Raw genomic sequence first — 22,669 nt, 5'->3', positions numbered from 1 at the left:
TGGGTGGACCACCTGAGGTCAGGAGTTTGAGACCAGCCTGGCCAACATGATGAAACCCCATTTCTACTAAAAAATACAAAAATTAGCCAGGTGTGGTGGTGCACACCTATACTCCTAGCGACTTGGGAGGCTGAGGTGGGAGAATCGCTTGAACCCAGAAGGTGGAGTTTGCAGTGAGCCAAGATTACGCCACTGCACTCCAGCCTGAGCGACAGAGTGAGACTCTGTGGAAAAAAAAAAAAAAAAAAAAAAAAGATACACTTACCAAAAAATCCTTTAGAGGATTTGAACTTAATGAGTAGAACCGTTCTCAGATGAACCCCCAAATTTGAGGGTCTCCTATATGGAAGGCCCATGAAGTTCTTAGAAAACTGATACATAGTTACATGGCGATGTTTCCTTTTCAGAAAGACGGGTAGTTTTTAAGCTGCTTGCATTCTAACAAGGAAAGCTGATGTTTCCTTCATTGGAAAGGCTCCCATTAAAATAATACTCAACAAAGTAAAATATTGGTATATTACAATTACTTTATTCAGATCTATTACACAAAGAGATGGTATTAAGCAACATTGGCTTGAGTGATATCTTGCAACACAGAACAGGTTCACGGTGTCGGAAAACCAAGAATGCTCAGGGCCTCAGAAAGCTGAGCTCTAAAGACCCTGCATAGTCATGCTGTCCCAATAGGTTTCATGTTGTCATGGATGATGTCAAAGAAAAAAATTTTTCAATGCTACCTATTAAAGCACAGTAAGACTTTATTCAGGACCATCATGATGGGTGCAGGGACCACAGCAATGGGGACTTGTAGTAGGGGAGAGAGACTGGACTCAGCTCTGAATACACCATGGAAAACTGGGGATTTATAGACAGGGAACAGGGTGAGGGGCAGTAGATGGAAGATTACCAAGAGGAAATATCAGGGAGCATTCAGCTAAACCGACCAAACAGGATTCTAGCTGAAGGCGGGCCAGGTGACCAGACATCACCTGGGGGATGGTGGAGGCTGAGGAGCCTGATCAGATACTGAGGTTGAACAGATATGGGGGGTTAGGTGTTCTTGCTAAACTGACTTAACAGACTTCTTGCCAAAACTGGATTTTACAAGGAAGTGCCCAGATTGGGCCTGGGAGAAGGTTGAGGAGCCTGGCTAAAGTTTGGCCAAGGGGAGAATCTTCGTCCATGAAGCCTCAGATGGATGTGAGGTCCGTAGAGGTCAGACAGCTATGATTTAAGAGGTTTTGAGCATTTGCATCACACATCCCATTCTCTGGGCATTAAAGAGAAGGCAACAAGGCTTTAGCTTTTAGAAGTCTCCATGTAATCAACACCTTTCCTCCCAGGCATGTCGGCTCCCTATGGCCACGCAGTTGCCAGCAGCCTCTTTACGGACACTTTTTGTCATTTTATGAGAATAGCTCGATCGAATGAGAGCCGATCCTAGTCCCAATACCATGCCCTTCTCACTCCAACTTCTTACTGCTTCGGGGTTTGTTCTGATACTGGTTTGGTTTTCTGAAGGAATCCGCTTGAAACAAAGAGAAGAGAGAATAATACTTTTCAAATCAAATTTCTGCCCCACGTATTTGTAGAGCAAAGCAGCTGCTTCACCAGGGTAGGATACCTTCCCCAGGGCCCAGTAAGACTTGCATGGGCCACAAAGGCAAAACATATTAAATATATTTTAATATATAAATATATAAAGTAAAAACATATTAACATACTATTTTATGACTATGTTGGTGCAAATACCAATATGATTTCCAATCCCCAATGTTCATTTTCTTTTCTTCTGATTATAAAATAAATTAAAACATTTTTGTAGGCCCCTAAAAAGGCCTTAGAGAGTGTGCCTTATGGGTAATAATCGGGCCTTTTCCCACTCTCAGATCATGGAGGTTGGAGCTATTTTATGTCTTATTCTTCTCTGCATTTCTCAGCCTCTCTCTTGAGCTAAGAAAGTTGGTGAATCTTTGCAGAACTGGAACTTGTATTCCCCATTGCTTGACATCAAGTTGGAAATGTAGTAAACATTCCCCACATTGTTGAATTGAGTCACGATAGAAAGCAGGGTATTAGCGCACAGCATTTTTAATTGCCAAGGAAAATTTTATTTTAACTTTGCATTAACATATTCTAAATAATCCTTTCACTTAATGCAATCAGATTCCTGTGACAAGCCAAATACTTGTTTTTGTGTGTGTGTGTTTTTCCCCTCCACTTTTCATTGTATGCCCTTCAGAAAAATCTGAGAAGTGGGCTTCCATTTTTGAAAAACAGGACTTCCTTAGTACCATAGATACGTAGATTGCAATTTTGCTTTTCCTGCAGCATTACCGACCTTGTGAAATGATGTCTATGTATACATCATTAACCTATTTGCTTAACTTTTAATATCTAGTAATGCTAGAAATACAAGAATTTTTTAAAAGAATTTGCTTAAAGCTTCAAAACTCACTAAGGTTTGGATATGCAACTCCACAGGTAATATGAATGAGATGCTTTGTAAACAAGCAGCCATGCCTTACAGCTCTGCAACAAAGAAGCAAACAAACAAACAACAAAACTATGCCTTAAAGAAGGTTTGTGAGGTTTCTCCTGGACAAAAGAATTCCAATTTCCTGTTTTACATTCAAATCAAAACGTTCAGATGGTAAATGGTTTGAAATTTAAGATGACTATAGTTACCACAAATCAACCTGATTTCCAAATGTCCTGAAATGTGATCTCAATTATTTTGAGGCACTTTTAAACTCAATATATTTGCATCTAGAGATATACTTCATCCTTCATTTGCTGTTGACATTTTACAGGTTAAATAACTGGTTCTAGACACAAATAGGCATTCATATAATCTATAAAGGCTCTTCAAGTTATTTAATCCTGCAGCATTCCCACATCATCAAGTGTTTTCAGAAAGTCTTACTTGCATTGAATATGTTAGACTTTGAGTAAACATTGTCATCTTATAGGATAAGTTTATAATAGTGCCTTTAAATAGTTTCCACATGACAGCATCAGTAGCAATCCTAACACATAATCAGTAAGCTAGTACCCTCTCTAATAAGAATGTTTTCTAAAGCAAGAATACAGATTATCCCACAATTTCTGGAACGAGAAATCCACGTTAAAAGGAAGAATCTTGTATGCTTTTCAGCTTTCAACAATTCTGGAGTTAGGGGGTAGGAATCACTTCTTTCTTCTTTTTCTTTCTTTCTTTTTCTTTTTTTTTTTTTTTTTAGAAAGAGAAGCAAAATTAACGTCTGAAATAGAAGAACTTAAAGGGCAAGTGGGGAAATGCTGTTGAATCCTCCCAGCCCAACAGTATGCCCTTCTTGCTCCAGCTTCCCAGGGTTGTGGGTAGGGATAGAGAAATTACAGCCAACTTTCAGAAAGCCCAAGTCATGGCTAACATTCTCTATAAACCGCTGTGTGGGTTACAGCTGTTCCATTCATGGACACTGTCTTGGAATTGAGCAAACTCTGGGCAAATAGAAGGTGGTCAGACAAGTCCACAAAAGAGATGAATGCATAAGCAGGTGGATGGCAGCTTCTCTCGATTTTGCCATAAAGGAATCCAATCACATTGTTGGGGAAAGTCTTATATCTGAAGAAATGATTGCACTTTACATTCCATAGGAGCCTTTCCTCAGGATGGGCTGGTGGTTTAGACTTTGAAACTATCTCCAGCTGTGCCACTACGAGGCCCTCTCCCAGGCGATCAGTTGCACATTTTCCCTGATTTACGGGGGCTTGGGGGAAACGGGATGAAAACAAAATCATGCATCTCATTGTGGATTGGAAGCACAGAAATTTCTCAGCCACAAAACTTGCATACATGACTGTTCTCTGATGACTAACTAGAACTAAAGGAAATTATGCTTATGTGTATAGATCATGGATTGCTTGTGAGCGATTTTTGTTCCCCTCCAAATATCAGAGACTTTCTAGGCCAATGATTCTGAATTACATTGGAAGAGATTCCGTGAACCACAGCATCTCCACAGTGGGCTTTTAATTCAGAACTTCCATTCCCCAAAGAAAACAGTGGAATCCAAGAATTATACTACAAATTATGGAATGGAAAGCAGTTCAGGAGAGATTTGCTTTGGGATCATTATTACTATAAAATTTTGCAAAAAATCGTTGTGCAAAGAAATCTATTTGTGAGCTTCTACTGTATTTACTTAAATAGTAATACACTTCTAGGTCCCTATTTTAGACATCTTAACCCTCTTGAGGAAAGAATATACTGTATGTGTGTGTGTGTGTGTATGTATGCATAACTATATATATGATGAAGAGCAAGCATTTGATATGTGTTTTAACTAATACCAGTAATAATGACTTGCCTTCCAATAACCAAAGTGGAACTTACCATCATCTATTATTCCTAAAGAAGATCTTTCATTCACCTTAAAGTTACTTATGTTTAGATGACTAAACTCTTTTTTATGTGATTGCCTTTTTATTATGCTGGTTATCGCATCACTTCAGATTAGAGAGTAAATGGTAACTTATACTGTTGACATAGGTATTTGCTGAGGGGTGAGTTAAGGTACCTCCTGCACCTTTCTGTTTGAAGATCGCCTTCTGCACCTTTTTGTCATCTGCTTGCACTGGTGTGCCTTGTGAATGCCCCTCTATTCATTCTATTTCCATGAGTCCTACCATCTTCCTGTCTGTGTACTACAGACCTTATCCCCCTCACCCCTCCAGTTGAATAGCTGTTGAGCTCTGGCCCAAGCCTTCAGGTGATAAAATGGAGAATCAGTCCAAATCCAAGGTGTAGATGGAGTTATGTTTCCCCAGTGCCACTCTCAGGCATGTGTTTGTAGTGAAGATGGCGAGCTTTGCCACATGCATCTGTCTGGTCCCCAGGCACTGCTAGCGGCTCAGTCTTTTATCCTGTTTTTCTCTGTCACACTGGCAAGACAGGCCAGTGGAAGGACAGCACAGCTGAAGCCAGGGCTTCCAAACAAAGTTGTTCCATGAAAACTGATCGGGCACCTCTGGCAGGGTCTGGGTGTGTCTGTCCACAGCTTTCTGTATGACTTTGAGGATTTCATAAAACCGGGGCTCGGTTGCTGGAGTTAACGGGTTTCTCTCTCTGGGATCTTTGGAAATATCAAAGAGTAAAGGTGGGTCGTGATGGGTGACGTAACTCCCAAAACAGAAGCACACGTGTGTGGCAAAGCATCCGTTGGAACCCACGGGGTTGAAGTTGGGGGTGAAGAAAAAGGCCTTCCAGATGGACGTGCCTGTGGTTTAAAAGGATGGAAACGGCATTAGGTATGAAGCATCCTTGTATGTACCACAAATGAAAAAGTGATGCGGAAATTATGCTGCCATGTGCTTTAAGAAGGTGAAGATATCATAAGGCTGCAGACACAATGTTAACACGTACAGGAGAGATTATGAAGCCACACGTAGACACCCACACACACAGCCAGCAGGAACAGCGTCAAACTTGGTAGGACCGCAGTTAACAGTTTATTTTCTCAGTTTTCAGAAAGTCCAAAAAATGTCGAATCAAGAATTAAATGAACTTTGGGAGGCCGAGACGGATAGACCACTTGAGGTCAGGAGTTCGAGACCAGCCTGGCCAACATGGCGAAACCCCATTTCTGCTAAAAAATACAAAAATTAGCCAGGTATTGTGGCAGGTCCCTGTAATCCCAGCTACTCAGGAAGCTGAGGCAAAAGAATCACTTGAACCCGGGAGGTGGTGGGTGCAGTGAGCTGAGATTGTGCCACTGCACTCCAGCCTGGGTGACAGAATGAGACTCTGTCTCAAAAAAAAAAAAAAAAAAAAAAAAGAATTAAATGAGGGCCCAGTGCAGTGGCTCATGCCTGTAATCTCAGCACTTTGGGAGGCCAAGGTGGAGGTGGAAGAATCACTTGAGCCTAGGTAGGGGTTTGAGACCAGCCTGGGCAACATAGTGAAAGCCCATCTCTATAAGAAATTAAAAAAAAAAAAAAAAAAGGCTGGGTGTGGTGGCACGTGCCTGTAGTCCCGGCTACTCCAGAGGCTAAGGCAGGAGGATTGTGTGAGCCTAGGCAGTTGAAACTGCAGTGAGCTATGAGCATGCCACTGCACTCCAGCCTGGGTGGCAGAGCAAGACCCTGTCTCAAAAAAAAAAAACAAAAAAACAAAAAACAAACCCACAAAAATAAACAAACAAAAATAAAAAAGAATTAAATGAGGCTAGAAGTGATGGTGAGGAGGGATTACAAATGGGGAATGGAAATGATCTTTCGGCGATGAAGGAGATGTTCTGAAATTAGATTGCTCAACTCTACATTTTCTAAAAATCTTTAAATTAGAATATAATGGCATGCAACATATACCTTTAAAAGCTGTTAGGAATTCCAAATTAGGGGAATTCATCAACACCAGAATAGGATGGTTAGTTTTTAAAATGTAAGTTCTGTATTTCAATAAACTCCAAAATATTGAAATTGCTAGGAAAAACTAATTTACAAACAAATGAATAATTATGAAATAATTGATTCATTTCCTACTTGTCGGACAATGTTATCATTTTCTGAGGAGCTGACTGCTCTGAAACACCTTCTAAGAGAGGCCTAAACATGTTTCCTGGGTAGGCAAAATGTAGCAGATAAAAACAGAGAATTAAAATGCATGAACCGACTAGAATCAGGTGCAGAACGTGAATGCCCTTTCAGCTTTTACATAAAACCAAAGAGGCATTCCTCCTAGGAAGCTCTCCACCCCTGTGTAAGTCATCCCGATCATTTGTGCATATAATGGCATGTGCGACTTTTGTAATTATAGGCATTTCATGATCAGCTGATCAAAATGCAAAACTGATTAATGCAATCAGTTTAAACCAACAGTCACTGGGGCCTGTGTTGTTACCAAATCTCCCCTAACCTTGGACAAAATTAGTGATGGGAAAAGTCAGCCTCTTTGTGTGTGCGGGTTTTTTTAAAGCTGAGAAAGACAGGGAAAGCAAGGTGAATACGTTTAGATGAATACATTAAAGAAGATTCATAATGAGACGCCTGCAGTCTGTGGCATAGCTGGTTCTGCGAGAGCAGGACATGACATCTGTGCACTTTACATGGGCTCAGTGCACCTGCTTCAGAAAGATAAGGTCAAACTGACACACAGACACGCCAGGCTGCAGGAAGAATTCCAGGACTTGGTTACCATCTCCAGCAGGGTTTAAAAAGGCAGCAAGTAACCTTAAGATGCTTCCCATCCACTCGTCTCATCCCACACTTTCTTCCAGGGTATGAGAAATTTCCTTCAGAAGCCTTTTTGGAGACAGGCTGACAGAGCCTGCCATTTGCAGCCACTTAGAATCCTTCGTCAGGGTCAGCCGAGAGAGAAAGTGGGTACACAGAGAAGCGAGCCAGGAAGCCTCTCTTGCTTGTGCTCCCAATGATGCAAATCTAGAGGGCGTTTTGAACTTGACATTCGAGTCAAGCCTGTGTGTGTTTAAAACTCCAGGAGAATACAGGCTCCTGGAATAAATTCATGTAAAGAGCCTGTATTTTCCACTGGCTTTTGAAAGCCACTCACATGATCCTGTCATTACTACTAGAGCACAATCCTCCCCAGGTGTGAGCTGGAAGATCAGACTGACATCAGGCCCAGTCAAGAGATGCAGGCACCCTGGCCTGGGAATGGCAGTGGTGTTGCTGGGTAGTTCAGACAAGTGTAGAACTAAGAATTAATTATTCTAAAGAATTATTTAGCATGCTCTGGGGTTGCTTGCCTTTTTATCCTTTCATTTGGATTTTTAAAAACTTTTCATAAAAAGGTAGATTGCTTAGTCTCTGTGCTGTTTCTCTGGACCACTTTAGATTTACTGAAAAGAGAGAACTAGAACTGCACTTTTTATTGTACAGTGGCTCACAAGGTAACAACCCCGACTTTGGAAGCTTGTTCTATTATTCACCAGGAACCCAGCAACTGACATCTCCAAAGGTGTCATTTCAAAGATAAAGAGCACAGCTGAGTCACTAGATAAAATAGAAGGCAGCTGGCAGAGTCATCTTCTTTTGTTTAATTTATATTTTCGATTTGTATTTTCTAGAGACAGGGTCTCACATTATCGCTCAGGCTGGAGTGCAGTGGTATGATCATAGCTCACTGTAGTCTCGAACTCCTGGGCTCAAGCATTCCTCCTGCCTCAGCCTCCCAAGTAGCTGGGACCACAGGTGTATGCCACCATGCCCAGCTATATTTTAAATTTTTTGGTAGAGATGGGGTGTCTCCATGTTGCCCAGGCTGGTCTCGAACTCCTGGGCTTAAGCAATCCTCCTGCCTTGGCCTCCCAAAGCACTGGGATTACAGGTGTGAGCCACCATGCCCAGCATCATCTTATATTTTTCATAGGTATATTTAGTCCTGTATTCCAAAATTATCTTGATAACATACTTCATCCTGAGTATCCTCATATACTAGAAAAATGTTAAATTTTTAAAAAATGTTTATTCACTACTGTATTTTAAAAATTATCATCAACTGCTCTGATAAAAGACTGTTTCTCCCTCACCACTGAAAATGATAAATATTTTGACCAAACTGGGAACTTAGACTCATTTATAACTGAGATCCAATGACCTGGAAAAGGAACGATTAAATTTGGTATAAAGAATGCAGGGAAATTAAAGTGGACAGTTTTTGTTTTTTTTTTTTTTAACTTGTTTAAGTAGTCTAAGTAGTGGTGAGGACAATAATTCTACTGAGATTTTTAAAGTCCTCCCCCAAATTAAGAAAACGAATTGTCACAAGTGATGGTCAAAGATATCAATGACATATGATATAGTACTGTTATGTCACTGTGCTAGAACAAAATGCTTAGGAAATCATCACCCATCTGGTGAAACATATTTTTATATAAAATCACCACTAAACAATGTGACTCAACTCATGAGAGAAGAAAGTTTATTGTCATTTGACAAAAAGGCAAATAGAATTGAAGTGAGAAAAAGTTGACGCCTAAGCCAGAAACTGATTCAACATCCTCCACATAGGATCCTAAAACAGCTATCTTATTAAAAATAAACTAAGCTGCGAACAAAGAGAAATAAAGAGGTCTCTGGGTTCCCTGGGATTGCCTGGGGACCACAGGGGCTTCTGACCCTGGAACAGAAGAGACGTTGTGATTTCTATTACTTCGCATTACAGTGACTCAGCCACGGGAGGTGGGAGCCCTGGCAAGGAAGCCCCGAAAATGAGCACATGTGCTCCCCAAGAACAAAAATAGAGAGGGTGCAAACCAGAACTTTCGTTATGTACTAAAATGTTTTTTAAAATCAATATTAGTATCTAGCACAAGCTCCCTCTTAACGTCTTGGAGTCGGGTTGTGGCAGGCCAGGTCTCACTAACGCAGGCCTCCATGACATCTGTTTCAGCACTGACTGAGTGGTGAAGTTACTATTAAAAGCTGAAAGAGCCAGTGTCCTCATACAAAGGCTGGAATGGAACAAAAGCCCATCAGGAGTTTTGCCCAGGCCTCTCCTGGGCCTTGAAGCATGACATGATAACGAAGGAAATCTTAACAGGACTCGTTTAGGATTAAACAAGTTTTACTAGGGGTCTGAAGAAACTCCCCAGACCTCCACAAACAAGTTTACTGGAGATCTGAAGGAACTCCCCAAACCTCCATGATTTAGCAGGAGACAAGATAAGGGTGACCACCCCAGCACCTGGACCCATTTAGATTAAGCCAGTTTACTGAGGCTCCAGAGGAAGGTCTTCAGGACTCAGATCTTGGTTATAGATTAAAATAAGTTAATTGCTTATGTCTTTAGATGAATACACACTTACACATAGACTTATAGCTTAGAAGATATATAAGCTCCAGAAAACCGTAATTTTGAGTTGGTCTGGGCAATATTTTCCAGGCCTTCTCCCTGTAACCGGTTACAGAAATAAAAACTCTCTTTCTCCCCAGTTCATCTGCATCTTTTTGTTGGGCTGCGAGAAATAGCAGTCCTACCCTCGGTTTGGTCCGGGAACAGGGTCATGCTACATTGCCTACAAATTTTAACAACGTCCTCCTGAAAAGGGTCCTCGAAGCCTCATTCTGTCTTTATCCCAAGGGCCCCGAGTGCTTCTGGCCTCTCATAGTGACGCAAGCCTCTCACATCTTGTATTCTGAATTCTCTACTTAGAGCAGTCACAACAGTCCATAACACAGCTGGGCACAATCCAGACCCCGAGACACTCATTTCCAGGCCTCTCTGAATGTTTAAACTGCTGTCTTGCAGAAGTCTCAGAGCCATCACGTGAGACAAAACAAAACCAGGTCTGGAAAGGCCGTTTGGCACAAGTAAAGACACTGCGCGCATGATAGACACTCAGAGGCATCACACAACGTGACCGTGCCCTTACGGCCCCTGCTTCTAACCCACAGCAGCTAAAGCAAGGTGCCCCCAACCTGGAACTCTGAGGCCACAAAAACAAGACTACACCTCCTTCTTGGGGATAATAAACCCTGAGTAATCCAAGTGCTCCAGAACACCTTCCAGCTTCCTTGAAGTCAGAAAGGCTGCATGGCCTGTTCTGGCCAAACGTGAGCAGTATGTGGTATGTCTTTTCCCAGCCACAGCACAGAGGAGCTGTCTCTTTTGCTGGTGACACTCGAGATGATGGGGCCTCTGTCAGGGTGGTCCCTGACAAATGGATGGCAGAACCTTCTCCTCCTAGAACACCCCACCTTCCCACCATGACAGGCACTGAACACACAGTTATCTCCTGAGCCTCTGGCCGTGTCGGAAGATACATTTTGCGGTCATAGCTGCGGTGGGGCAGACTTGCTACTGATAACTGGTGGGGAGAGGCCACGGATGCTGCTCCACAGTCTAGAATCCACAGGGCAGCCTCCAGCACAGAGAATGATCTGGCCCCAAATGTCAATAGTACCCAGGTTGACAAGCTCTGTTCTACAGCAAGAGTGAGAATAAATGTTTGCTGGGCTGAGCCCCTGAAATGTCAGGGCTAATGGTTATCATAGCACAAATTCGCCACTCCTTACACATGAACCCTCTGAGAGCTAAACTATAAAATAAGACAAACTTTATTTTTGATAAAATGAGCCAGAAGCTGGACTGAGACAGACAATCCTCACAAGTCCCAAGGCTTGGTGATAAACTGCATGAATGAATGAAGAGCTCTAAAGGACAGGAAAGGCACCAAAGATCCATAGGCAGTATCGAAGAAGCAGAGACAGGTAGAGTTGCTGTGCTCTTCCAGGACAAATATGATGGAGAAGGGGTGGTGCCAGGGGCCCGAAGACTCTCTTGTTCCAGGATGATAGCAATGTCTATAAAAGAGCATTTGCCTTTCTTAGCCTGATGCTGTGTGAGACTTGCATAGACAGAGTAGCCCCGGGAGGGGCGGGGGGTGCCGGCGGTGGGCGGGGAAGAGAGAGAGAGAATGCACTAGCTAGAGGGCAGGTGCTTCGGCCAAGGTTTTTCCTGCCACTGACTTGATTAAGGGCGTAGCTCTGAGCATCAGTAGTTTAGGTTCAACCCCGAGCTCTGCAATTTCTTACATATGTGATGCTGGGCATAGCTGCTCTCACCTCTCTGTGTCCCAGTCTGCTCCTCTGTTAAATGTTCATAATAATAGTTCTTCCCTGGTAGCATTGCTTTGAGGATTAAAAATTGGTTCCTATATGTGATGCTGTCAGAAGGAGGCTGGGTCTATAGTAGAGACTATACATGAGTTAGCTGTGAACAGAAAGCTGCAGCCAATTTACGCAAGAAACAATTCAGTTTCCATCTGCCCTTCAATCTGTTGCTACTGTAATACATGTCGTAAGACATTTTTTTTCTGCTAAGGATTCTTAAAGTATATGGAAAACTATTAATAAATCTACATGGCTTCAATACATTGGCTCTTAATGTATCACTCATATTTAAACTTCCCTTGATGAATGATGTTCAACTGGTAGTTTTGGCGAGATTTATTTCAGGTGCTTGGAAGACTGCATGTATACATCATAGAAGGTATATGCAGATATTTTGGGTTTTCAGTCTTGGCAGCATGTGTCTCTGTTGCCATCTTGAAGTTCTTCAAGAACCATTTCACATACTGTTCCATTTTTCCATTGTGAGGAACCCCCACACAAGGAACCCTAGGCCTGCCCCCTCAGTAAGTTTACAGAAAAGTTAATGTCATCCACTGAACTGATGTCTGAAAACCCATCCCATGGTGCCCTCCTACTCCTGCGATCCACCTAAAAAATTGTTCCATACATTACCCTAGTCTCATCCAGACACTTCACACTAATGCCTCAACTCTTTTCTTATATGCAAAGATTTTACAGTATGTCCATACCTGAGCCTCCATAGATCATGTGTCTTCTAACTTAATACATGCACGTTCACCAAAAGCATCTTGGCCCCAAGCTCTGTTTCTGACCCCTGAGGTTCACTGCCATCTGTTTACCATAGCACAAACCCTCTAACTATTCAGCCCTTGGCTGATATATAGTAGATGATAGTAGATAAGTTCTGCCTGCTTCCTGCAGCTGGCAGCACCGGAGCTCACGATATGACAACAGTGAGAAGGATGAGGAAGCAGCTCTGGTGGCTAGGTGCATCTGCTTCACAGCCAGGCAATTTGAGAGCAACACAAGCTTTCCCAACTGATGCCTGAGTATTTGAGGACAAAATACTCCCTTTTACTAAGCCTTGGGTTTTGCATATTAAGGGACAGAAATATATAACTTGGAACAAAGTGGGTGTATGATGTATACGAGACTCTTCCCTCACTTTCCCTTCCTTGCCTCTATATTGATATTCTAGCTGTCCTTCAAAGCCCTGCTGTGTTCTCCTCCATGCACCCATCTGAATTCCCAGCTGGAAGTCACCAGTCTTCCTCTGTTCCTCTCACCACTTTTCATCACTCAGTCAACACTTGAGGTCTCCAATTCTCTGGCTGGATTATTTCCTCTCTGAAGGCAGGGACTGTATCTCCCACATCTCCTAAATGTGTAGTGCCTAGTATCTTAGATAGAATAGAGGCCCAATAAAAAATTGTTGGGGCCAGGCACAGTGGCCCTCACCTGTAATCCCAGCACTTTGGGAGGCCGAGGCGGGGTGGATCACCTGAGGTCAGGAGTTCAAGACCATCCTGGCCAACATGGTGAAACCCTGTCTCTACTAAAAATATAAAAACTGGCTGGGCGTGGTGGTGGGTGCCTGTAATCCCAGCTACTCGGGAGGCTGGGGCAGGAGAATCGCTTGAACCTGGAGGTGGAGTTTGCAGTGAGCCGAGATCGTGCCATTGCATGTCAGCCTGGGCGACAAGAGCGAAACTCCATCTCAAAAAAAAAAAAAAAAAAAAAATTGTTGGATAAATTAAAAAAAAAAAAAAGGAGATGATGATTATTAGGAGGAAGGGATGGAAAGAGAGGGGAGGAGCCAGCTGTCATCATGAAATCCAGGGTGAGCAGACAAGAAGCCAAATACACTCCACAGTCCCCTCGGGACCTACCCGGAGCATCCTGCCTGAAATCACACAATGGCTCTGCACCATCTCCAGCCTGAAGGATCAACAGACTACTGTGAGGCACTGGAGATTACTGTCTGATCATGGCAGATAACGGAGTGAGGAAGGCAGAGAGTTTGGAAGTACATTTGCTTTGGGATTGCTTGGTGTCAAAAATGGGCAGTCATCAGGAATTGTGCAGGGGGCATAAGTCATTTGGCCCCCAGGAAAGAACATTCATGGAGAGGGATGAGGGCAGCTGAGAGGACGAGGATCAGGCATGGAGCCAGTGGAAGGAGTATGAGACCTGATAATGCCAAGGATGTCCACATTTGGGGAATAAGAGGATGTGGATGAATCGTGGACTCAGTGCATGGGGGCACAGAGATGTCCAGATACACGGTTAGGTGGAGGAATCATGATTTATAATTGTGAGTAAAAGAATATATTGTCTTAGGGGAAGACATTTCGATTAATGGGAGACAGACTCAAAAGCAAATGGTGTTGGTTGCAAATCCCAACTTGGCCATCAACTTTGCAACTGTATGCCAATAATGTGACCTTCTACCTCTCTGTCTCCCCATCTATCATTGGGAAAAATAACACTGGGAGGAGAGATAGCTAGCTGATCCGCCAGCCTCCCACAGTCATTGAGTGTTCCTCTGGGTACATGGACACCCATAACAAAACTCTCCTTTGCAGCCTCCTGTGAAGCTAGGTGTGAACAGGTGACCAACTTCTGGCCTCTGAGAAGACTCTATCTTCCTTGAGAAGTAGTAGCCATGCACTTTTTTCTTCTCATCTTTCCCATCCGTCCCGCCATTGTATACGTTTAGGGTAGACACAACCATCATTCACCATGAAGATGAAGCTGTCACATTCTACAGGAGGTGGAAAAGCCGCTTGAAAGATTCTGCACCCCAGAGACTTTGTGGACCATTCGCCTCTGGATGTCACCCATGAGATGGAGATATAAACTTCTCTCTAATGTAAACTACTGTTTTTTGTATTGTTTTCTGTTACAGCCAAATCTGAAACTAATATAATCATAATCTCCTCTAATTCAGGGGATTAAATGAAATATGAAATACAATGTTCTTGACAAACTGTCCAGCAGACAGTAAATACGCAACAAACATCAGTGTTTACTGTCATCAAGCATGTCTTCAAAAGATATATAATGATCACAAAAAGAGATGACAAATTTCAAGAACATGAGATTAACAAAGGGAAACGTCTATAACCACCTACAAAACATTTTTGTATAGAAGATACGAAAGTAAAGAAGACACAAAAAATTGCTAAATATTGCATGCCCTGGTTAGAACTAAAATGTCTATTTAGAAAACACCAGGTCTGAGAGCATATGAAAGCAAATCTGGCAGGGGGTTAGAGACATAAGTAGACATTTTGGGAGAACTGAGAGACGCCCCGTGTTGAAGTCGGGGAAAAGAGATGTGTAAAATACTGCAGAAAATCAATGAAACGGTAGGACGGAGAATGCAAGGGGAAAAGATCAGAAGTGACCCCTGGCAAAAAGATCAGAATAAGCTGGGTGCCAAGCTTAGATGGAAGAGGGCATTTGAGCATTCAGCCACACCAAGTTTTTTGGTGTGGGTTTTTTTTTTTTTTTTTTTTTTTTTGTATTCAAGGAAGAAAACTCAATTTTGATTTACTTTGTTTCTATAAGGAAGTAAGTTTGCATTGTAGCAAATTATCAAAAGTAATGACCAGGACTTTTTCTTCCACAGTATTAGTGTAATCTTAGATCAGACATACTACAACTTTGGTTGAAAAGTGAATGTTTATCTCAAATATTGTCTGATACTGTCTACAAGGTAATATGAAGTTCCATAAGAAAATATATGTTTAATAGGCTATGTTGGAAAACACAAAATCTATTTATGTGGTGATTTTTTTCCACTGTTGGAAATGACTGTTAGGGGAAGTTAAGCTGTTACTGATGTGTCTAGATGATAATGATATAAAATAAATTTAATAAAAAATTAAAAGTTCAGTGAAATCTTTTCTAACCTCATAAATCACTCCTTCTCCTAGATCTCCAAAGCAAATTCTGTTCATCCCAGGACACCATCATCCTGTGTTGCTACAATTACAAGTACAAATGTTGTACCTTGTACTGGGCTTCACAGGCACATGAGTGAAATAATAGCTGCATGCCTGAACTATTAAAAGCTTGTGGCAATGCAGCATTTGAAGTGCTCACAGAGAAAATAAATCCTAAGACTTAAAAGTTATCCTTGAAATGGTTTACATATATGTGCTTTTTCTTAATTGCTACAACAGTTAGAGTAGGATGAAAATATGTCCTTTTATAAGGTCAGCTGAAACAAAGGATAGTTCCTGGTGAGCTTAAATTTGGAAATGCTGCATCTCACATTAGGTCAGCTTCAGCCTTCAATATTTCATTTCTGACACTTTAGATCCTAATTCTGAGGATCAGATGAGGAAGGGCATCTGACAAGTACTCACCAAAATTACTAGTGATGATGAAAGCCAAGTGCTGCCTTTCTGATGCTGTTAACTCAGAAGTGGCTGTTATGAGAATTTCTTCTCTTTTATTAGGTGTGTTTTAGAGGCAAAATTAACTTTTTAATTAAATGAAAATGCTAGATAGTGAGCCATGCGAGCATTTTTCTTTATGTTACCATGGTAAGCTGGTTTTGATTTTAAACAATTACTGAGCTCTTATTTTGAAATGAAGGTATCTTTCAGAAAGCTGGAAAGGAACACATTCCTTTGGAATGAATTCCATTACCCTATTGCTGTTTGCTGTAATTTTATTTAATTATTTACTTTTTATTGATGCATATTTAATGTATGTATTTTCAGGGTACCTGTGATCATTTGAAACACTCATATAACCAAATCAGGGAAATTGGGATATCCATCACCAGTTAACATTAATTGATTGTATATTTCACAATAGCTAGAAGAGAATCATTCAAATGTTCCTAGTATTGTCATTTTTAAAATAAAGCTTTTTTTATTTTTATTTTTTTGTTGTTGGAAAAAAGTTTCCAACAAACTTGAATAGAAAATGGAGCAGGATTTATGAGGCTCTGCTAGTTCAATGTAAGGATGTCTACGTCCTTCTCCTAGGGAAAGAATGGTATTGGTGCCCCATTCCCCTAAGTAATTTTTATAGCTTCATGGAGATCCCGTTTCTGACTAAAGTGTGACATTTCAAATATATGTGACTTTTTTGTCTACATGATGCTAAGATTCCATAGATGTCTGTACAAAATGCTTTAAGCTGTTAATTATGTACTATATTGCATTGCATTCTAGAATATATCTACAACTATCCCATGGATTTTGGTATGACCAGCTGGTTTGGGGACTCTCCATTAATGTGAATATTTATCTCACAGACTGCAGTCATCAGCTTAAAAATCCTGGAGCCAAGTATCCACCTACCCTCTAAGATCAATTCCATCCATAAAATCAAGCTGTCATTGTGTTGAATTTTTAATAACATTAATTCATATGTCAAACATTAAAGCCAAAATTTTTCATACCCATTGAATGGTAAATTTTAACTCAAAATTCTTATTTTAGTGCAAGAAAAGTTATCCATGTTATAATCATGCTTTCATGAGTTCTTATAAAATGTAATAGGAATAATGATATCAGATCATAATTAAATTATGTCGTTCAATTTGCTGGGACAACTAAATTATAGCAAAGACATTATATATAAATTTTAAAAGAGATTCATGTTTTAAAAGGGTGGAAATGAAATGCTAGCATTAAGTTTTTTGAAAATCAGTATTTCATGAGTTTGGAATTGTAACATTTAATCCTCTAAGTAATCAAGACAAATGGTAACTGCATCTTAAAAACATCTGCAGTCAGTTCTACTGATACCAACAAACTGTTGTTAATCTAGGGCTCTGAGGGAGGAAGGCAACCTGTATTTGTTGTGTTTGCCAATTGCCATGGTGTAAACACCCACAACACAGCCAAATGAAAACAGACAATGGTTTAACAACCAGCTGGCAAGATTCCTGAATGATCAGGTGCTGATTCCAGCATACCACTGCCTGCTACTAAACCCTAATACTACATTTCTTTTTTTTCTTTTTTCTAATAAAGTATTCTGAGGTCAGGCGACAACCCTCTTATCCCTAAGATTCATGGAATATGTTCCACAGTCTAGTGATTATTGACAAGCTCCTACCAAAGTCTATCTGAGATGACCTATGCAGTCTCACTCAACTATTACTAGTTTAAGATCTGTCTTCCCCAGGTGACAGAAAGCTCCATATGGATGAGAGTCACGTTTTCCTTACGCATCCCTGTACTCCCAGCACATTGTACAGCGAGCAGTGCCTCATGTTCTAAAATGTAAGCTACTCTTCAGCAGGGAACTTTGTCTGTTTTGCTCACTGACAGATGCTAGCGCTAAGACGATATGTTCCACACCGTAGGTGCTCAATACATATTTCTAGGAAAAATGAATAGACAAAATACAAAATGACTAAACATGAAGCCATACACAAAAGACAAGACAGTAAATATGGTTGCTGAGTTTCAGATAGCATCTGAAAAATAAATCATAAATGATTCATAAACGTCATGTTTTCCTGAGGTCCTTTATCTCGATAAATGATTCTAGCCTTCAGATACTGTGATTTCTCCTTTTTTTGTTACCAGTTCAAGGCAAAAGAATTGAAGGAATTGCATTCAGAGTCTAAGAAGCAAATTTTATCCCGGGGCCAGTTGCCTATCAGAAACTGGGTCTTGTTTTTCTCACTCCTATTTTCTGTCTCTTCCTGTCCCCTTTCTCTTTACTCCTCCACATAATGTGTTCCTCCAGCCTCTGATCCAATATGTTCCTTCCGGCTTCTCTAACTGGGGATTTGGCTCTATTAAAATACAATTTTGCAAGGTTCAGGACATGATACAGACTTATTCGAACATGCAGTAGTCACAGAAACTTTGCTCTTCACATTCCTTGCCGGCTCCATATAAAAAGAAATTAAGAGTCCTTGAGCTCTCATTTATTACAAAGGTCAGAAGTCGATGCTATAAACTGATCTAAAAAAGAAGCAGTATTCTTATGGAAACTAGGAATTGTGGCCACATGGATGAGATATGTGAATAAAATGCTTCCAGAAGTAAAATCGCAAGCCCATGTTTCTGTTGTTTTTTTGTCTTCTAGAACATATCATGAGAAAACTGCCCAGACTTAAAGGAGAAACTCTGAAGCGTAAACCTGGTGTGATTTCTGTGGCTAATAGAAAGGTTGTAATTTCATGGAAAAGTTGTAAAAATAAAAGAGAGGCTGTTCTTTAAATGATAAGTCTTAGGTAAATTGGCTAGGTGAGTGGGGAAGAGACAAAGATTTGTTGGAAAATGGAATGGAATCACCCTAAGTTTAAGAAGAAGTTAGCAGCTAGGAGGTGATTACACACCCCTCCTTTGGGGCAGGTGGTGGGGGCAGTCCTAGGTTCTAGAAGCAGAGCTCCAAAGCCCCTTAGAGAAAAGGGGAATTTTATTTTACCTCCAAAGAAGGAACTGAAAGTCCAGCCTCAACAGGTACCTCTAGAACATACAATAATTGTACAAATCGCTCACCACTTTCCATTGACTGCCAGGTATCTTAGTGATAGGAATATTACTGTAATTCTAAGTTTCACACTACCTGACTTCAAACTATACTACAAGGCTACAGTAACCAAAACAGCATGGTACTGGTACCAAAACAGAGATATAGACCAATGGAACAGAACAGAGCCCTCAGAAATAACACCACACATCTATAACTATCTGATCTTTGACAAACCTGACAAAAACAAGAAATGGGGAAAGGATTCCCTATTTAACAAATGGTGCTGGGAAAACTGGCTAGCCATATGTAGAAAGCTGAAACTGGATCCCTTCCTTACACCTTATACAAAAATTAATTCAAGATAGATTAAAGACTTAAATGGTAGACCTAAAACCATAAAAACCCTAGAAGAAAACCTGGGCAATACCATTCAGGACATAGGCATGGGCAAGGACTTCATGTCTAAAACACCAAAAGCAATGGCAACAAAAGTCAAAATTGACAAATGGGATCTAATTAAACTCAAGAGCTTCTGCACAGCAAAAGAAACTACCATCAGAGTGAACAGGCAACCTACAAAATGGGAGAAAAGTTTTGCAATCTACTCATCTCACAAAAGGCTAATATCCGGAATCTACAAAGAACTCAAACACATTTACAAGAAAAAAACAAACAACCCCATCAAAAAGTGGGCAAAGGATATGAACAGACACTTCTCAAAAGAAGACATTTATGCAGCCAACAGACACATGAAAAAATGTTCATCATCACTGGCCATCAGAGAAATGCAAATCAAAACCACAATGAGATATCATCTCACACCGGTTAGAATAGCGATCATTAAAAAGTCAGGAAACAGCAGGTGCTGGAGGATGTGGAGAAATAGGAACACTTTTACACTGTTGGTGGGACTGTAAACTAGTTCAACCATTGTGGAAGACAGTGTGGCGATTCCTCAGGGATCTAGAACTAGAAATACCATTTGACCCAGCCATCCGATTACTGGGTATATACCCAAAGGAATATAAACCATGCTGCTCTAAAGACACATGCACTCGTATGTTTATTGCAGCACTATTCACGATAGCAAAGACTTGGAACCAACCCAAATGTCCAACAATGATAGACTGGATTAAGAAAATGTGGCACATATACACCATGGAATACTATGCAGACATAAAAAATCAACAACCACACCTAAGATTATAAACCATTTGTTCCTGTATGCTAATTGGAAATGCCACTATAAAACAAGTATTAGAAAACCCACAAGAGATCCTGTTCAATTGCACAATTAAAAGAACCCCCAGTTCAGGAAATGGGATAGAACTGAAGAACATTTTAACTTTGCTTTAAATATCTAAATGTAGCAAATATGCATGATGCACAAAATACAGATTCAGTGAGTCACGATCCATCATCTTTAGGCTGGGAAAGTAAGTCAGGTAAACATTTAAATGCTCTTCATTCCTTCTCTAGCCTTTAGTGCCATGCTAGAAGAGTGAGGGGAATGCTTTGAGGACATGCAGAGGAGGTGGCATTTCAGTGGGGCCTGGGGGGCATTGAGGAGTACCCTCCAAGAAGGATGAGGCAAGACATCTTTCCAGGAGAAGAGCCTGCAAGTGTAAGCACAGCAATGCACAGAGCACAGGGGCTGCTGTCTTCAGTGTGAGAGGAGTGCTAGGAAGTGAAGCTGGGTAGCTGTGCATGCAATAAAGCAACCGGCCACAGCACCCTGTTGAGAACAGGGAGCTTTCTCTGCTGGGATAAAGAAGCTGTGGGTGGTGTTCAGGTGGCTGAATGACATGGCCTTCTGATGTCCTCCTACCTGGACAACTATGTGACCAGAAGGAGAAGAGAGGAGGAGGAGGGAAAAGAGGACAAAGCAAAGCATGGGCACATACTGAGGCACCTGTTGGCCTCCATTGAGCAGAGCCACCTTTTTGCCCTTTAGTTTTATCTATTCCCATGGCATAGGTTGCACGGAGCATGAGAAGCGTGGAAAGGTCTGTTTACTCACTGTTCTGAGGGTGCCAGCGCACAGCATTTAAGTAGGCGTTGCAGTAATGGAAGAGAAACTCATGATCGGAGCGTTGGCTTTTTCCTTCAAGCAGGGGCATCAGATCACGTCCATCAATGATCCTGTGGGATAGACAGCCAGGCATCAAGAGGTGAATCAGTCCTGTGTTCTCAAATGTCCTTCTGAACCAACAAGAGCATGAGGAAGCTCCAGTCGTAATTAATACAAAGAAGACTGACCCCACCTGGGTGCCCTGTGCAACACATTGATCCCAGCTCTGTCTGTGCATTATCTCATTACATCTGCAAAGAGCACCATGAGCTGGAACTACTGTCATCCCCATTGCACAGATGAGAAAACAGAGGCACAGAAAGGTTAAGTAATTTGCCCAAGGTCATGGGACGAGTAAGAACTGATGGGATTGAAATCCAGCTGATCTGGCATTCATACCCTTATTCGTCCTGTTGCTTCTCCAACACACAATTTTCTGTCTATTGCCTGATCAAAGGGAAAGCTTTATTCATGATATACAGGTCTGCTGAAAAGACGGGCACCTGACAATTTGGGATTAAAATAAAAAGATACTATATTGCATGAGGCAACTTGGATTAGTAGACTGCAATGAATACAAATTTCTCCTTAGAATGAATTAATTCATATATAATAATAACGGTACCATTAAATAACCAGGGAACGGATTATTCCCAAATGAAAATATATCTCCTCTACTACTGGGTATCTAACTAGGCCAAGAAGGGGAACTTTCCAGATTGCAAACAATAAGACATATGCAGTTGGTGATGAGCAAAATAAGATTACTTATAGTTTGAAGAAAGGAATAAAGTATAAAATTGTGTTTTGCATTAAACATAAATTAACAGCTACATGAGAAATTGAATCCATGATACCATTAGGCCATTGCCATCAAAATGAGAGGCAGATAATTATTTTGAAAGGGTGAGTGTTTAACTTGAGGATTTTCCTTCTCTGATTAAAAACACTACATCCCTGTCATCTCTTGTTATAAGGCGTTTAGAAACTGGAAGTTTGAGGTGGCTGTATAATTTTGGTAAGTGTGCTTAAGAGGTCCTATGTCCCTTGAGCTTTCTCCCATGGTTTATTTTGTTGTCACTAAAAACCCATAATGTAATTATAGCCTTGTTGTTAGCACTTCTCCGGTCTCAACCCTTGTTATTAATCACACGCTCTGCAGAAGTCCGCAGACTGAAAATATTCTATTATCATAAGTAAAAATAAGAACAAAAGACTGGCTTGGCTCACTTCCCAAACCAAGGTTCCTGTGAACCACGAGGGGAAGAAAAAGAAACATGGTAGAGAGACTTCTATTGAGACACAGCGTGTGCCCTGAAATACTGTTTCCATCCCGAAATGGCAGTCATTGTGCTTGGTTCTTTTCAAATTCCTTTCAAGACTCAGGCCTTTATGAGATCCCAAATAAAGCTGAAAGGAAGGAAGAAGTAAGAGAGGAAGTGGGCAGGCATGAGAATTAGACCAGGAAAAGCCCCCGGTGGTGAAAAGTGATCTGAAGGGGAGAGACAAGGGATGGAGGATTTCTATCCTTCCCCAAGC

General features: G+C 41.1%; 1 protein-coding gene across 5 annotated transcripts in view; it reads right to left on the bottom strand.

The window, feature by feature from the left end:
• Positions 1–509: 509 nt before the first annotated feature.
• STS (steroid sulfatase) overlaps positions 510–22,669 on the bottom strand; it is a 205,784-nt gene continuing 183,624 nt past the window's right edge. For all 5 annotated transcript variants that reach the window (XM_063660535.1, XM_063660536.1, XM_063660534.1 and 2 more), the window contains 2 exons: positions 21,080–21,201; positions 510–5,261 (listed from right to left, as the gene is read on the bottom strand). In XM_063660535.1, coding sequence (XP_063516605.1) covers positions 4,888–5,261; positions 21,080–21,201 — 496 coding nt within the window. In that variant the 3' untranslated portion in view covers positions 510–4,887. The remainder of the gene's footprint in view (positions 5,262–21,079; positions 21,202–22,669) is intronic.

This window comes from Pongo pygmaeus, chromosome X (genome assembly GCF_028885625.2).
Source record: "Pongo pygmaeus isolate AG05252 chromosome X, NHGRI_mPonPyg2-v2.0_pri, whole genome shotgun sequence".
Taxonomy (NCBI): Eukaryota; Metazoa; Chordata; class Mammalia; order Primates; family Hominidae; genus Pongo; species Pongo pygmaeus.
The sequence above is the reverse complement of the archived record's forward strand: the minus strand, read 5'-3'. Positions and strand labels throughout refer to the sequence as shown.